The sequence below is a fragment of the Neopelma chrysocephalum genome, unplaced genomic scaffold (genome assembly GCF_003984885.1).
Source record: "Neopelma chrysocephalum unplaced genomic scaffold, ASM398488v2 Primary Assembly neopelma1_42b, whole genome shotgun sequence".
NCBI lineage: Eukaryota > Metazoa > Chordata > Aves > Passeriformes > Pipridae > Neopelma > Neopelma chrysocephalum.
The window spans coordinates 2,770,808-2,789,355 of NW_020897701.1; the positions used below are offsets into that span (position 1 = coordinate 2,770,808).

The 18,548-nt window shown below is 41.8% G+C and overlaps 1 protein-coding gene across 2 annotated transcripts; it reads right to left on the reverse strand.

Annotated features, from left to right (window-relative positions):
• Positions 1-5,394: 5,394 nt before the first annotated feature.
• ERI1 (exoribonuclease 1) lies at positions 5,395-17,734 on the reverse strand. 2 transcript variants are annotated; one of them, XM_027676948.1, is made up of 7 exons: positions 17,623-17,734; positions 16,761-16,936; positions 14,222-14,432; positions 12,753-12,836; positions 12,017-12,126; positions 9,780-9,894; positions 5,395-7,864 (listed from the first exon to the last, which is right to left on the reverse strand). In XM_027676948.1, exons 1-7 carry the CDS (start codon positions 17,701-17,703, stop codon positions 7,622-7,624), a joined length of 1,020 nt encoding a protein of 339 aa, XP_027532749.1. In that variant the 5' UTR covers positions 17,704-17,734; the 3' UTR covers positions 5,395-7,621. The 2 variants fall into 2 exon arrangements, with proteins under 2 accessions (XP_027532749.1, XP_027532751.1); XM_027676950.1 differs by lacking the exon at positions 17,623-17,734 and adding an exon at positions 17,308-17,401 and having other exon boundaries at positions 7,448-7,864.
• Between the last annotated feature and the right edge of the window lie 814 nt (positions 17,735-18,548).

Here is an 18,548-nt window from a genome sequence, read left to right on the forward strand (position 1 = left end):
GTTATCTGCATGACACTGAGGAGCTGCTGAATATAATAAGATGCCATGCTCAGGACCACAGCATAGAGAAGAAGAGGGAGAAAGAGGAAAAACAAAAGGGAAGCTGTAGCCCAGACACGCACAGCACAGCTGGTGTAGGATAGAGTGGAAAGCTGGAACAGGAAAGAAAAAGGGAGACAAAAAGCAGTCAGTCGTATTTCAAGGTATGTTACAGACATTCATCCTGCTACAAAAACCACAAGTGAACAGAGCAGTGGTTGTCTGCAAGGTTGAAAGGTAGGTGGTGTGGATAGAGGAACAAAGGTCAGCTAGAGTACAAAAAGACAATTCAGTCCATTCTACACATGCTCCAAAACTCAAAGATTAGGGGTGGGGGGAGCCCTTTCAAGACATTTACATTCTAAAAGATATAGGATTGTATGTACAAAGGGCTCTAGAGCATGAGGAACTGTCTGAGCTGCAGGATGTGCCCAATGAGATTTGATGCAATTTTAAAAATATTATGCAGAAGTCAGAAAAGGAGGAACAGATGGAAAGCTTCCCATAGCAATGGCCAGGTGGCTGCAGCCACCAGCTCAGTCGTTAAGCTGTGAAGCCATTTCATATAAGGTATGAACACAGTTGCGCAAACTGGCTACATACCCAGCAGCACACAGCCAAGCCCTGTGCTCTTCCCCTCTCAGACACAAAAGCTCATGTTTCCACTACAGAGTATTTTGCTCACTACCACAGCTACCAGGATGGGCCTGAATTAGGTCTATGGTCTCGGCTCAGGAAAGAAGCTCTTGAGCATGGCTACCTCAGTTCAAAACAGAAGTTTCACCCAGTCTGACACATCAACTACAACATCTACAGCAATGTTTCACACAGACAAAATCAGTCAATGTTTCACATACAGACAGAATCAGTTCATTCACTCCCTGCCAAATCATGTCACCAAACAACAAAAAGCTCCAGTGTCTATGTCAATCAGTATCCACCCAGGTGGGCAGGTCTCTTGGCTGGAGGCCAGGATGGCAGCATATCTTTCTTCTGCCTGAAAGGGAGCTAAATCTTTGGCTGTTACAGTGATTCTGTTTTCAGTGATTCAGTGAAAGAGCATTGTCTGAGGATCATTCATTTTGGAAGCCTTGATTCAACACTTGCAGGGACATTGCCATCTCCCAGACTAAACAGTGGAAGAAAACTTCCCACCACTATGTTGAGACCATATGTAGACCTCTTCATCTTCCCAGTTCTTCAAATACAAACTTACTAAAGGATTTTTGTAAGTTTAAAAACATTATTTTCCTCTTTCGAGGCCAACACAAGTTTTCCACACTTGAAGGCTAATGACAGTCTATCAGAAAAATCAAAAGCATTTGAACAGGTTTACTTGCTCAGTCTTGTCAAGTGTCACTCTACCTCCTTCACATGATGCTACACTTACCAATGCAGCTCTAGTGCAGAAACAAATATCAATCAGACAAACACCCATTACACATCTAACTTAATTGGCATTCAGTTTCAAAATGAAACTGTCCTTCCCATGATTTAGAATCTCTACCAGCAGCAGCACCTCCAGAGATGTGCATGTGATAGCATGCATGAATGAAAGCACCATTAAACCATGAGAATTTGCCACAAGCTGTTTGCCATGACTTGTGAAGGAAGGCAAAAGTTTCTCCATTTATTTATACTGTCCTTCCTACTGTTAGCGTCTGTTAAATGGCTGCAGCATTCAGGAACCGCAACACCACACTATACAAGGCAGCAGTCCCTGATCTGATTAGGTTTCTGTAAAGACCTGCTCATAACAGTAAGGCCAGCAGTGCAGACAGGATTCCAGCATAGAGTACAGCTGCGCCCAGACAAGGCTTGTTAGAAAATCAGTAACGGCAGGGTCAGGGAAGGACTATTTCATGTGAGCAAAACAAGCAAGAACATGGAGTGAGCCAGTAAATTTCAGAGAAGCGAGCCCCGAATACAGCAAATGTGAAGTCTGAGAGGGGTCTGAAGAAGCAACATGCCCACGTGACTCTGCAGATTAACAGAAGGAAAAACAAAACACCAGCATAGCTGAAGGAAACTGCTCCCAAAGATCTGCAGCACCAACAGACAGGCTTTGCAGGCACTGCCACAACTCCCTCCAGTGCTGGATTCCTGATTTCTTTTTCAGCCATGCCCCTCCCAGGCTTCTCAGCTCACATAAATGCCCCTTATCTTCAGGTCTGCCTGTTTACTGAAGACTGACAGGTGTGGTGACCTGCTTTATGGATATTACTTCTGCAGAACTTGGCTTAACTCACCAAAGTAATACATCACAGGAGACTGTGTTGTTACGAAAGAGCAGCTCTCTATCAGTAACAAAAAAGAGAGTCCTCTGAGGAGTAAAGTTGGCCTGAAGGCCCTGTCTGTGGCTAAAAACACATGGCAAATTCCTAGTTAACTAAGCGATCCCAGCAGCAGATCAAGACTACTGGTTAATCTACAGCTTGTTTTTCTCCTTGACTGGTTTTCACAGAACCAGAGCTGTGTCGTTTGGAAAAGAGGAGGGGAGGTCCCCTGTCCAGACTCCCATTTGGAGCACAGCTATCACTAACATGAGTGGCTGGCTCCAACTTCCCTCTCTTTGTAGACTACAGCAATATATGACCATGCTATCTCCCAGACTGTACTTAAATACAGCCAGAACAAACAGGACAGAAGCAGTCAGTTACGCTCGCTGTACACGGTGTTTGGTATCCCAGAGAGCCTGTTCTCAAAGTTCAACTGTGTTAAACACTCAGTCTACATGGAAAAGTACAAGCATGTATTGGGCCTAACCTGCCTAGATCAGCTAATTACATGTCACTTCTCCCTTCTTTTTAGGTCTCTATCATCTTAGTTCATATATGGATGAATGGAAGTGTTTTCAAGTGAGAAAGGGAAGCACGTTGAGTCTCATACAGCTGCCTGCTACACCTATCTCTAAATTACATACAAAATACTTTCATGCTTCTCAGATCGTAAGTATTCAACTCCTTATCAATTCAACCTAGGAATTATGAAATAAAGAAAGGCACACAGCAAGGAGACCTCCAATCATACTGACTGCAGTCATAAAGCATTTTGCTGAGTATGTAGCTCTCTGGAAAGGTGTGTCACACTTCACAGCTGGCCTGCAGCCGGGGACCTGCACACCACCCCAAACCTAAACACAACCACAGTGAAGCAATTCCTGCTTATTGGGACACCTGTGGCTCACAGAGGTCCATTTGGCTACATGTGCTCTTTAAAAATCAACATAATTGAAATAGGGAACATAAACAGAGGAGGTCAGAATCACCTGCAAGTAATTTACACCAATGCAAGACCATTGCTACCATTCACTTCAAATAGCAAAAAAACACAATTAGCACAAATTCAGCCAGGAAAGTAGGCAGAACCTCCCCCATGATATAACTGGAAGCAGCATCACAAGATTTACAATTAAGATGTGCAGTCATGACCACACCAAGTTAAGACTGCAGGAGCAGGGCATGGGGCTACCCACAGGCACCTGTGAGCTGAGTGGCCACAGAGGAGACAGTTCCTGAGCCTTGCAATCACCTCCCTAATCAGAACACACCCCGAGGTCACCTCTGCCATCAAGAGGTGTCCAAGGCTCTTGTCATTCATTTGAAAAAGACTTTTTTTCATAAGAGGCCACATCATGCAAAGAAGTCACACTCCTTCTGTTTAAGGAGCACACTCCTTAAGCTACTTCAGGCTTTTGTCCCACAACACAAAGTCCTCCAATTCAAAGAGGGCAAAAGCCAGTCAAGTGTTGGAGGCTATGAATGTGAAAGGACCGACCTAGAAGGAACCTAAGAGAGAAGCAACTTCTCAACCTGCAAAGCCTCAGCTGCAAGTATGGATGCAGCTAAGGCCACAGCTCAGTACAAGGCAGAGCAGAAGCGTGTACTGACGATCACCTGCCTACTTCATGTATCTCCATGTGGTGAATCCTCCTGGCAAGCCGCCACTGCTACCCATGGGGCTGCCAAACATGAAGTACTTGAGAGAGGGCTAGAATGGACTTGGTTGCAACCGAATGATGTTATATACATTTAGCCTGTTTCAAAAGCCTGCAGTCAGTAACTGGGTCTCCTGACACCTATCCTCCACAGGTTAAACTTCCAATTTCTTTATAAAGGGCCTGTTGCTTGTAATTTTTTTTCCTAGATTAGACAGAGCATACAAAGATCTTATCTAGCACAAACTTCTTTCCAGAGGAGACAAAAGTTCATTAGCGGAAGAAAAAGGGAAAAGGTGGACTTAAAAACAGCCATGGGAAGATAGGGCGAGAGAAAGAGTGAAAAAAACGTTGCTTTTGCAAGGCCACCAAAGAGTGGTGAAGGCCTTCAGTGAAGTGCTGAGAGCCTTCCAAGGGCACGAGAACTCAGCTCAAGGTGAACTGAGGTTTTTACTTCCTTTCACTGCTGAGAATAGCCCCCTCCTCACTGCAGTGGTAATTTCCAACCAAATACGGAAACAACCACCTTGTTAAACTAAATTATTAAGTCACCTTATCATAAAACAAACACAGGAGCAGTTTCTGTGGACAGCTGACCTGCTGTGAGTTGCCCCTGTAGCTGTACCTCACTAGGAGGTTGACGGGACAGTACAAACTGTTGTGACCTCTTCTTCCCATTTGCTCAGGTATTTGCTCATCGAGACAGTGAGGCTATTGCTCTTTAACCTGTCTGAGAAACCTTTTTGCCTAACATAACCCCAAGATTCTGTGAAACCCTCTCACATTCATATAAATACATATTAAGAAACCTACTTTAAAGCACTCATGTTGAAATTAGTCTGCAATTCCTTTGTTTAAAGTTTGCTACTGTTCTACAAAGGCTGTCTGCAGTAGCGGTAGAATTGCTCAAGTACACCTCCTGAAATGTGAAATAAAAACAACAACAAAACAAGGACTCTTACTCTATCAACAGGGCAACGTCTGCATGCTTTTCTTCTGCATAAAAACGAGATTGTTTTGTACATAGTTGTCAATTAGTTTTTCCAGCATGGGATGACTCCTCTAATAAATTAAAATATTCATGAGAGCAGATGCACTCAGCAAGCTTTTCTGGACGAACAAATGAGATCAACCTGAAAAAACACTGTTTGGCTGAACACAAGCATCACTAGCAAAATCGCCATACTGCATTTTTTTCTCTCAAATGCCTCCTTCCCCTGTGGTAGAAAGCATCCAGGAAAATTTATCCTGTTATTGAGTGCTGTGAACTAGTCACATGCAAGAGATTTAAGCCACCCAGCCATGGCAATGTTGCTAGTCCACCAGAGAGGACTAATCATGAGCTGTGCTGACACCAAGACCCCCAAGACTGCTGAAATCATCTCATGCTTTATAGACCAAATTCAGTACCTGATAGGTTTCAAAATGCGAAATTATTTTAATAAGTTTGTTTACATTTCAAGCAAAGCAGCAAACTTTGTTAAAATTCACTTTATCTCAAAATCACAGACTCAAATATTCCGTGAAAATAGTTACAACTTACATTAATCCAACTTAGACAAAATAGCATCTGGAATGATTTTACTGATTTCTACAACTCACTGACAAAAAAACCCACCAACCTACCCAAGTAGTAAACAGAAAACAATTATTATTTAACCCTTATCTCAAAATATCTTTTTGAAGTTATTTAACAAAAATAAACAACTCTGTACTTAAAATAAACGATGTAAAATTACAAAGCTCTTATGCAACCTGTAGTATAATCAGTAACAAATACAAGTTTTTCCTTCAACTGTGAGCCTGGTTACAGACCTGTAAATAAAAGACTAGTGATAAAGTCTCTGGCAGCCAGCATGCCAAGGGGAGATCTGCTGAGCTAGACTCAATTTCATCATAGAAACCTGCACACAGTAACTCAGAGACAAAAAAAAAGTAAATTACCATGGTTATTCAGAAAAGAGGATACTCTGGTTGCTACAGTGAAAAGCACATATATAAGAATTTGTACAAAATATGGGCTGACAGATAAATGGTATTTTAGGAGTAAGAACATCAGAGATTTGGATTTTTCCCTTCTGAAAATCCATACAGTGTGGCTACAGAAGGAAAAGAAACTGTTAAGTTCAACAAAACTCTACAAGTAGAACAAGTATTTGCTTTCAGGAAAAAAAAAACCCCACATCATTCTAAAGCAGTCAAAGCAGTTGTGACTATCCAAATCTGTGACTCTGGAAAGAAAACATATGAAGCAAATAAGAATTGGCCAATACATCTCCTTCTTACATGAATTTAAAATAAAAGCTTTCACATTTCCATTGATGCGATTTAACAGTCAGAAGAGCAAAGAGGGGCTGGGACAAGTTTGATTAGTCAACAGTGAATGTTCTTAACAAAGCTTTATTAACTGGTTATTTTGCTTCCTGAATGTAAAGTGGTAGAAAGAATGAATTGTAATACAGGGATAGCAAACTAACTTTTTTTTTGACTAAGAGCAACCAAAATGCATCATTCTGCTTTTTAGAGCAAGCCATTCTAATGCAAAGCTGATCACATTAATGTTGTAACTTTGTAACAGCCCATGGAGACAAAACAAATTAACACTCTGGCCTCTTTTGAATATCATCCTATCTGAGGCCTGGGAAGTAAGCAGAAGTTGTTAGTAATTAGCTGTGGCCTTTACTAATAAAATTATATTAATCTTCCAATGTTAGATCTTGAGATAGAGGTGGCAGAAGCATAAGAAGATACCAAAAATAGTTGAGGATGTTTTACCTATGAACCAGAAGCTTCCTGTTTTATGTAATAATCACAGAGCATGAAATTCCGATGATCTGGCATGTTTTGAACTTACTTGTACTTCACTCATATTTAAGCCCAAATGGCTGACAGTATCTAAAAGTGACATTAAATGAAGGGCAGCTATGAGTATAGCAGGAACAGATGTGATCCTCAAAGCGAAAATCTGAAGAACCTTCTCTTTTGAAATACAGGCTAAAAAAAAGTACTATCATATTGCATTAACAAAATTTTTATTCAATACACAGCTCTTCTATTTGATGGGAAGGAGACAAACATATACCTTAAAGAAAAGCCCTGAACACCAGAGTACTTCTCTACTGCTTTAGAGTTGATGAGCATGCTCCCATTTCTCCTAGACTTTGTAAAAAACAAAAACAATTGGCAAGAACTCCTGGAAGAGTGCCTTATCAGGAAAGGCCAGCTCGACCACTTGCTATTTCAGTTCTTCCAGCAATGGCTTATTTGTGTGCAATGAATATGCAGATGCTAGATATGATTAGAGTACAGCACAGTGAATAAATACGACCCACAGGCTGGGGTGGAACGGCAGCAATCCATCTTTGCAGGTGTTTAAATTACATGCTCTCAAAAGCTTAGGGATTCCGCATATCAACCTTAGTTCTAGCAAAGTTTGAAAAAACAAAAATCATCAGTATAAAAAAAAATTGCTGTAACAGGCTTCAAAGAGTTTCCACGCTCCTCTTTATTTCAACGGAGATGATTAGTTAAGGTGCTTTAGAATTCTGCATGGCAGACAAGCTGGCAAAGGTGGCTGTTTAATAAACTCTACACAGTCTTTACTGGGTATCTGAGGGCAGTTCCTGAGGCAGAACTGCTGAACTGCTAATTTCTGTAGCGGGGCATCTGTGGAGCAGGGGCTCCCTCTAAGGGGGCTGAGGAGGAGACTGTCATAAGCTGTCCACCATGAATTCTCTCATTCACCCGCAGGTCACAGCCATCCTGCAGCATCCTTATAGCTATCCTTGCAATGTTTTTAGAGTCATCAAGTCCACTGTGAGGTCTCCCATCATAATTCATGCCCAGCTTTTCAAGCATGATTGTCAGCTTGGTCTGGTTCCTAGGAACCTGATGGAGAAAGTGAGTAACATTCAAGGATTAATTTCTGTACCAAGTCTTTTTAATCTAACACAGTGCAGTAGAAACACATGCAGATTTTAAGTCTACTTAAGTCACATATACTTTCATGTTGCCTTCTGTCAGATCACTAACCATTTAACTTCAAAGTACCTTGGTGAGGCAGACACTCTCATTTTTACAGAGGAGACATAGTCAACAGGAGCTTGTCTAGACTCAGGATGATGTCAAGAGCCTCTCACCAGCACCAGCTCAAGATGCGCCTGCGCTGGCAAGGGTGGAAGTCATGGCCTAGATAGGTTTAACAATCTTAATAAAAAACAAATTAACACCCAATGTGGCATTGCAGAGAGAATCAGATTTCGGTTTTCCTTTTAAATGCTAAGTGATTAAGGAAGCACAGGCTCCTGGTTCTCACTGACATCAAGCTCCTGAATGTTTCCAACCACCACAGCAACAGATCAGCAACACCTATAGCAGCCCATGTTTACATGGATGACTAACAGAACGAACACACAAGGAAACTTTACTGACTTACCTATACAAAGTGCAACACCAGCTAAAGCCCCAAGTCTTCTCTTGATTAACTACTAAATATATACTTGTTCTTTGGAAACATCAAAGAAAAACACAAGGATAACTTTAAATGAAAACTTTCGCTGGTTCTTTTGGTGATGTTGGTGGTTGGGGTGGGGGAACAATGGGCCATGACAAGTTCCAGGATATTGCACCATACTACAGGATTTAATAGGTAGGCAGAATGGCAACAGCACAGTTGCCAAAACCTGGCAATATGCAACTCCAATAATAACACAAAAAAAACTGGGTAGGGGATGCATATTGCAAGTTGTGGGATATTCCACAGGAAAGCTACAGTACATTCCTTGTCATCAATTTTATCTATTACTTAACAACAGATTCAACAGCAGCATGGAATAGCTAAACAGAAGCACTGAACAACTATAAATGCTACAACTGTCTACATATATTAAAAAAAAAAAAACAAACACAAAAAAAGAAACTGATTCCTTCCAAGCTACAATCTTCATTGCCTCTGATGATGCCTTAATAGAACAGGAAAAAGAAGGTTTGTGTAGGTTAAAGCTGATAGGATTAACAAAACTGTTGTGTCCTAGCATGTTTCCAACAGAAACCATGTAGAGAAGGCACAATAATAGAGGGAGAAATGGAGTAACCCTGTAATATTTGCCCAACACAAAGTAAAGCTCTTTTCTTATTAAATGTCAGTCTCTTTTTCATCTAGAGGTTACATTTAGTATGAAAAAGCTCTTCAAAAGAAGAACAACAGCAAGGCTGAAATCACATTTAAAAAAAGTGGTTTAGTGTAGGCTGACTAGGAATTTGCTAGAATCTCAAGTAACTCATTTTATGGTAATCTGACAGAAAGCAGCAATAAGGTCCAGCACTGAACTTGGTATTACTTTTCTCCTGACAATTTGATTCCTCTGTAGATTTATCCTAATCTTTCTCTGTCCCTTTTACACTGTCAAAAGTCAAGATTATCTGAGGGTAGTGGTGCAAATTAGTTCTGTAGTGTATTACATAAAAACAGAAAAATAATTGAAAAATCAATAGAATCTTTTCAGCTGAAGACTGAAAAGACTTGATCTAAGAGGGTCAGTAGGATATTTTTATACAATCCTTCACGGAGCACATTGTGAATCTTAAAAATAAGATTAAAATCAAAATGCAGTAGATTATACGATCTTCAATTAGTGAAGTGAGATCTGGACATGAAACACATTTGAAAATGAGGCATTTAAACTAGGCAACTAGTTTAAGTACTATAATTTTATACTACACAAGCAGAGATGACAAGCACAACAGGACATTCTAGACTTTTAAATAAAATTTTCCCGTAAGAGAAACAACAATTTGTACAAACCTTATAGAAGTTCCCATATGATTTGCGAATATTGATCCACTTTTTGGCAAAAGAAGGGTATTTGATACGGCTAATACGGCACTGGATGTTCAAAAATTTACTCATATCCCAAGATCTTAAAAAGTTAAAAAAGAAAAGCATTAGTAATATACAATTCCATATTCTATGTATTGCATAGCCATAGCACTAAAAGCTGTTTTGTCTCTGGTGATCAGTAGAAGGAAAACAGTTTAGGAAAAGCTCTTTTGCTATAGTCATGGTAAGGAATTTTTTAACATGAATTTGTTCGTAGGGAAAAAAAAAGACATGAGCAAGACTTTCATTAGGATGTTAAAACAAAAAATAGCATGCCCACTACTCCACCTACCACATCTACTCCAAAAACTGCCTACAAATTAGATGCTTACACAGCCCTTGGGGAAGCAAGTGACACCTTAAATTTTCCTGATTACTTGGGTACGCACACATCTCTCTACCTCACATAGGTTATTGAAACAAGACTGCACTTAGTTTTATGAGAAACCAGATCTTTATGAAAAGATGAAACTGTAATCCTATGCACTTGTATCCTGCTTTCCTGAAGAGAACCACCCCAACAAGTTTGTAAGCTTCAAGCTAAAATAAAGCTTCTTTTCTTATCTCTTTCAGCTGTTTACACAATCTCACCTATATGACTGAGACTTCACTGCAGCTATTGTCCTTAAGGAATTTCACTGAGAGGATTCCTCTGGAGAGGATGTTCAGAGACATTTAGGCCCAGTAATATAACCAGTCTTGCACCAGTTTTGCTTTAGCATCTTCTTTTTTTTATTCACTGTTGTTTCCAAAGATAGCAATGTAATCACAGGTTAAAAATTAGTCAAATAGAATTTACTATAGTTCCTTAAATTAATTAAAGTTGAAATGGCATTACGTTAACTTCTTATTTTTAAGGTGTCCATGGATCTATACTGTACACCTCAAGTCTTGTGTGACAGCTTTAAAAATGGCTTCACTGTTTATACTGGACACAACAACGTTTCAGTGATACCGGTTCTTAACCGGAAAAGGCCTGTGACTCACAGTAATTGCCTAAATCTTCAGGAATTTTGAGGAAAAGTCTCATGACCAAAAATAACTTCTCACTTGTTAATTTAGTTGAGTTAGTTATAAAACTTTAGTTATGTACCCATTCATCTACTACGATACATTATTTTTCAAACTACTCACACTATAGAATATTTATCTGTGTTTTACTTGATAGAAGTGTTAGAAAGTTTTACTAAGACTCCTCATGCTCTTTTTTCATAAACTCTGATTTTGAGTTTACTCACTCCTACTGCACGCAAACATAAAAATGCATCATTCACCTTAACACAGCTCATGTGAAAAACTCCCTGTCCTACTTAAATCATTCCAAGAGAAGGAGAAAAGCAGGCATTCTAACAGAATAGTAATGTTTCACAGCTAAAAGGCAAGCATCACCTGCAAAAAAAATCCCTGGCCAGTGCTATACAAGACAAGGCTCAAACACTGTATTTCACCATATAACAAAGCTAAGATCACAAGAACAATATTGCATCCCAGTTGTGTCTAGATCTCATGATCTGTTCACTTTGCAGTCATTAGGGGACTTGATTTTCCACACAGACCTTGTGAGAGAGTAAGTTCAGGTGGTAGTTTGAGGGACTAGTCAATTCCTCACACACAAAGTTTGTCAGAGCTGGGACCCACCAGAGCCACAGCCCTCTAAGCCAAAGCAGAGAAGTTTCCATGCTAGCCATTTCTCTTTGTTCCATAAACATCAAAATCCATTACCGTTTTCTGGCAAAATATGCAAGATGTATTAACATTAACACTAACACTCACAGAGGACACTACAGCACAACCACTACACATCTCTGAAGCCTCAGGGCATGGAAGTCGCTTAGAACTGAAATTGCACGGTGATACTTTCAGGTATTATGTGCTATATGAAAGCCAGACATAAATGAAGAATTACAGCAACAGCAAAGCATAAGAAGTCTGTTCAATAGCACTTCGTTGTGTATAGACCGCTAGGAAAGAAACAGCGCCATCTGATGGATTTAAGCTTCATTTCAAATAGTTTAGTTGAGCTTTGCTCATTTTCCCAAAAGCTTCAATCAAAATAAAACAGCAAAATGGCAGTGTCCTGATCCACCTTTAACAATACTCTCACAAATATTAAACACGGTTTCACAGTTTTAGATTGTGCTAAAGGTTGCATAGGGACATACCCGTCTGTCAACATGGAATAGCTATACTTCGTTCCCAGCTCTCGCTGTCTCATCCACTCCACGACATTCTGCAGAACTTGAGGAAAAGTATCAGCTTTATCAACAATGTCCTAAGAGAAACAAAGAACCCCAAAACGAGGAACATTTTTTCAGGAAAAAAAACCCAAACCAGCGTGAACTGTAAAAAGTATATTGGTATATGGGTACTTACAAAGTTGGCTTGACCAAAATCTTTAGAAAACCAGATTACACATTAACAGATAACTGTACAGATTTGTCTAAACTTAAAAAATAGCACCACAAAAGCATCACTAGAAAAGCCAACCTCCTAATAGGTAACAAGGTTAGTCAGCAGCTGAACTTTGTTTAAAACCTTTCAAGCTTGTCTCCCAGGCTCCTACTCAAGTTACCTGACCACAGGCAATTGCCATCCTAAGACTCTAAACTCTTTTGAATTAAAATCTTAGAAGAGGAACAGATGCAATTCAAAAGGTGCTTTGCTCTGCTAAAGATTAAGTTTCTACATATGAATTACAAAGTGAGTGCTTTTCCCTACAAAATAACCCATGTAGTGAAATCAATTAGGTGATATTGGGAGAGGGGAAAAAAACAAGGATTAGGAGAACAGGCCTTAGAGAAAAATAACCATGAACAATTACCATTTAAGATTACCAGTCTAAAAACATCAACACCACATCGCTCTTTTTTATCCTGAAGAAATGAAAGTGCAAATTACCTGGGTTATTCCAGTCAGATTGATGCAGAAATTTGAAAGCTTGGGATTAATCTCTGGCTTCACGTATTGCTGAAAGGCATCCTCCTGTAATGAGAGATTCAAATGCTCAGTTGAAGCACACTGTGTGGCCTGCAACGCAACTTTTCTTTGGCTTGCCTACAGCCCAAAGGCAATAGCAGCTACTTGTCCTGCTGGATGCAAAAAGGAGTGTGTACCTCCTGAGCCAGTCTGAGCCTCCCGACTGGCCATCATCAGATTCCTAATGGGATGGATGGCTTTCCAAACAAAACACGTCCTTCCTCTCAGCTAGTAGGCATCATAGAGCAGGAACGTGGATTTAAGAGGGGAGAAGGGCAGACTGCAAAAAAGGGGAGGATTTGGGAAAAGGAGAGTGTGAGTAAGGAAAAAAGAAAAGAGAGGCATGAGCAGAGCCTTATGTCTTTTAGGTGGTATCTAAAGGCTCACCTGCAATTCAAGGAAAGCAACCGGCTGCACATCTCAGAGGCTGCATGCAAGTCCTACACTTCTGGATGCCAGCCAGGCAAAAAACATGACCTCACTCTGGGAAACTGAGCAATACAGGAGTGAGGACTTTAGGCAAGTTTCATGGAAAAAAGCAAGCCCCACATCCCTGCTACTACAACAGCACAAAACCTTTTGAACAGAAGAAAAGACACAGTGTTTCCCACCACTCTAAAGGTAATAAAAACAATCTTGGTAATCTGCATAATCCTCTTTCTGGAAGTAGTCATACATGCAGCTACATTCTAATGTAGCATCACAGGGATTACTGGAAATCCTCTTCGTCTTAGTTCTTGATACATGAACCATTAGTCAGAGGTGTGTGCACATCCCCTGTTTCACTGAGTCACTCAGTTTCAGTTAGACAGCAAGAAGTTTTTCCTAGAAGAAAGCTGTACCGGAACAGAGCACTTGAAGCTGCCAAATGCCTACGAAGTATGTTTAAAATCGAGTTAGGCAGCTGTCAATCTGTCGGGTACATTGTAGAAACAGTGTAGCCTGACATAAGCGGAGTTCACTCAACCTCACTTTCTAGACCTCTGCATTAGTGTCTTCTAGACTGCCTCACACAGGACCACAGAATTTGCTAATTTTTGATTACGATGAATTCCTTGATTCCTAGAAATAGATTTGTGGATCTTAAAACTGGTAAAAGCAGGCCAGGGGAGAACAGACATGGACGACTGAGAAGCTCATATCCACAGAGGAAGTCAACAACAGGAGAATGACTTATTCCATATGCCTTCAGAATAGACAGAAAGTTTTGTTTGTACTGAATAGACAGAAAGTTTTGTTTGTACGTAAGAGGCACAGAGGATAGGTCTTCATGGAAAAAAGTATGTTGTTTTTAATGAAGTTCAACATCTACCTAAAAACTAACTAGACTTTCAGAATCAAAGAAGTTACACCAAAGAACAGCAAACCAACACAGCCGTTAGATCACTTACTATTTCCAGGGTATGCGTGTTTACTAAGACAACAGGAAACTCAATTATTTCATGTACAAATTCAGGTGGGTTTCCTTCTTCACATGTTGCTTCAAAGTCAACGACACAGATGTAGTCATAACAGCTCTGTCCACTCATCTGTTCCTTCTGCATCAGCTTCTGTTTCTTATAATAGTTTTTCAGTCTCTTTTTCAGTACATCTTTCACTCCTCTGAAGAGATAAATGACAAAGATCGCACTCTCATTTAATTAATTATTTCCCCACTGTAGAACTGAAGCTGTATTTAGCATTTGAAAGTTCATCATTTATTAACCTCATTTTGAACACCAACACTTATGAAGTCTGAATTTGACTTTATCATACAGTTAATGATCCATTATCTGGAATAACACAGAGGCTGTGATACCCCCCAACAACTAACACATCAAGATAATACCAGGGACAGACAGGGAAGCACAGCACAGAGACACTGCAGTCACCTCTAGTTCAGCAAGACTCAGTAGCCAAAGCCTTTGCAAAGCCCAAGTCTTTGTAGATTGCTGCCAGATGACCTCCGGCCCTGGAAGCAGTACTGCTTCACTTGTATTTCCCTGTGCACTCTGCCCGAAGTAACTCACGCCTGAGGTCTTTCTGCCTCAATGGCACAGACAACGCAGAACCCAGCTAAAACCCCCACATTTTAAATTCCTCTCAATTTAAATTCAAAATAGAGTTTGAATGACTCAATTAAAATTAAGTGCTCAAGATTTCAGTTGTCAGAAAAAATTCCTGGTCAAGATCTTGCTTTTCAAGTTTATGGCTATACATAAATTTGCAGCAGCAAGCAATTGAAGTTACTTACTTATGTTTTTAATACAAACATAATATGCAAGTGCAGGTGCCAGAACTGCCACTGTACCAAACCAGAGCAGAATAAACAAGGATAATCTACTTTTTGAAGGAAGTTATTTTCAAAATTATGCGTTGCAAATGAAATCACAGATGCTGTAAGAAATACTTGTAGCAAGTGGTATTACCAGAAAAGCAGCCCACTGATCCACAAAATAAAACTGGAGTCAGATTACTAAACCTGCATTTGAGAACATCAGCTGCTTCTGCAGAGATAACTTCTTCACTCTGGTTTATGAATCTAGTTTAATTCAAGGAGTAGTTCATTCAAAGCTGAGACAGCATGGGGAGCTGATGGAGGGGGAAATTACCTTTTTCTTCATCAAACTTATAAAAAGAGTTGAAAAGAGGAGACAACCTCCTATCACAACGCCCTCAAGGGAAAGGATGGTGTGTGGTAATCCGCTCAACTCTCTAATTAGAGCTGATATTTACAGGTAAGACATAGTCTGACTAACTTAATTGGATATATTGAAAAAAGAAACCACACTTAGGTAAAAGAGAAGTTTAAAGCTTTTTGCATTTACAGCTGAATAAAATAACCTAGGAGGAAACCACAAACACATCACTATTTGAGTTCTGCTTTTTACTTTTAGATCAGAGTAACTACCGAATAGCTGTACAATCTAACCTGTTTTACTGAAAATTTTCTCAAGTAATGATAAATTTTTTTTTCCTCCCGAGGTGCTAAATTAATGTAACCAAAGGAAGAATTGAAAAAACTATGCAGTCAGAACATTTGCAGACAGATATGTTGGAGGTAGCAGGCTGCACTTCTCTCCTCCACACCATTGTTTTTCTTTGATTCTGTTCAAATCAATCTCTGCTAAATCCTTTTTTTTTCCTTCTGAACAGCCTCCGTCCTACAGTCTTTGTCTTCTCTAGAAAGCTAGACTTTTCCTTTCAGACTCCATCTCACCTTTTATATTCCCTCTTCCTATAGAGCAGAAGCTTCTCACTTTGCTAACTCCCCACCACTACTTCCTCATTACTGCTGCCTACAGAAACAATACACTTTGTTTTTCCCAGGTGATCTTTTACACAATATCTCAAATTTGTCTGGCCACAGCCGTATCAGAGTCTTGCAGGTCATTTCCAATATAGCAAGAAGTATGCTCTATTGCCTTTCCTCCTTCCCAGTGAGCAAAAATCCAGCTTATAATAAATTTATCTTTTCACATTTCTAGCATATCTATTCACAGTAGCAAACTCTCCATCTAAAGGTACCTGTCCTCTGCCTTTATTAAATCATGAGCCCCATCACCACATAGTTTCTAGCAAGTATCAGAACTATACTGGTACAGAAAATTAAAATATATATGTTCTGAAGCAAGTTTCTATATGCTGAAGGTCTGCAACATCATCTGAGAATCACTGCAGTTCTTTTCCCCTTGACAAAGGATGTGATGAGAAATACCCTACAGTTACATATTCTTTCATTTCTTTGGGTTACCAGTTGAGACAGCACACATCAGGCAGTATGCATTAATACTACAACAAAAGCTGCATCACAATTGCACATAAAACAACCGGTATTTGGTGCTATGTCTGCTTTTCACTCTGTGCTGAGCTTTTAAACTTTAAAATAATTATCCTGTGTGGCTCTACTGTTCTTCAAGATAAATCAAAATGCTTACAAATAAGCCTAACCTGGTTTCGAGCTTGAACTCTGCAAGCTTACTTCTGAGCTCTTCTCTGGTCATTCTGTTGATATAACCATTAGTTATAGCAATTTCTTTGTAAACAGGATCACTGAAGTCATTCGAACTGGCAGTTGATATTTTGCCATTAGTTTCTTGATCATTGATCCTACAATGCTGCCTACCCTAAAAAAAAGAGAAATCAGAAAGTCATTTAAGAAGGTCAAAACAAAAACTCAGAGCATTTTACAGATCGTTTTGGCACCAAAATGCAGTAAAGCATCACACTGTTACACTTGTGATCAAACTCAGTGAACTAGCTTATAGCTGAGCAAGAAAATCAACACTGAAGCCTGCTCTGAAACACGATGTTCCTAAAAAGCAACAAGCAATAAAGGGATACTAATGAACGTGTCTTTTGCCATGCCAAACAGCAGCTCTCTCAGACGAAACTTGAATGAGCATCCCAATTTCAACAGAAAAAAAGCGAGTTCTCTGGTGCGAGCTGGCAAAGCCTTCACCAGCATCAAGAGGTCTCTCTCGACACCTCAACTAACCAGAATCCACACTGACTGGAACACAATAAACCATGACGAAAAACCCGGGGCACTTCGGCTCCCGACCGCCACTCGCGGCCTTTGCGGGGCGCGCACACGGCGGGGACCCAGGCGCGGGCGGCGCCCCTGGGAGGGCGAGCGCCGGGAACCCCGGGCGGCGGGGCAGGGGCAGGGCCGGGCGGGCCGAGGCGCGGGCCCGGCGGGCCGGGCTGGGCCGCCATGGGCGGGCGGGGGTGCGTGGGCCGCCGGCGGGCCAGGCCGGGCCAGCACCGCCCCCACCGCCCCAGCACCGCCCCCGCCGCCCCGCGCACTCACCGGCGGGCAGGCTGCGGAGGCGGGCGGCGCCGGCGCCTCGTCCGGGGCGGCCTCCGGGCGGTTCTCCTTCTGCTCTTCCATGGCGGCAGCGGCGGGAACCGCGTCGGGGACGGCGGCCCGGCGGGGGCGGGGCCCGCCTCTGGGCGGTGCTGCTACAGCGCCGCCGCCACCGCCGGCGCCGCGAGACCCGAACAGCGGCGCGGACCCGCCTCCCAGCTTCCCCCCGCCCCCGGCCGCCTCTTCCCGGCTGTCCTGTTAGCCCCCGGCCCTGCTCTTCTGCAGCAGTACCTCAGCCGCACGCTCCTGCCTCGCTCCTCCTGAGCTTTTGCCCGGCAGTCCCGCCTGGGCTTGGGGTCACGGCAGCTCTTTGCAAGCTCTGCCCGCGTTACGGGAAACACGCTGGACAGACACCTCATCTGTGCTTCCGTGTTCCTTCTCGTGAGACTGACTTTGCGCAGAGCACCCTAAACACGGCTCTGGGAAACCCGTGGAACGTGGGGCAGCCAGGTCACGGCCTCCAGGGCGATTCAGCTGGCCCCCAGCCCCTTCCTGCCAGGGAAGTTGCCTTGCCTGCTCTTCCTCGCATCCCTTAATTCACAGTCAGCAAGCAGAGTGGGGTGGGTGGCATAAGACATGTGTGAGCCCTCTGGGTCTTCTTGGCCAGGAGGTGAAGGCAAGCAGAGGCCTCTCTGTTCATCAAGGGACAGTTAATTTTCTGCTGGTGCTTCCCACAACCCTGAAATGTAGTCCAGTGTCCCTCAGTGATGCAGGCTGATGCATATGTGACCCACCTGATGCAACCGTGCTGATACCTCCACATCTGCCAGCCACTAAGCATCTTAGAATCTTCTCATCTGCCCTGTTGTGGCTGGGGCCCCACCACCCACCCGCAGTCATGCCTCCTGTCTCATTCTGGCATGACAGCA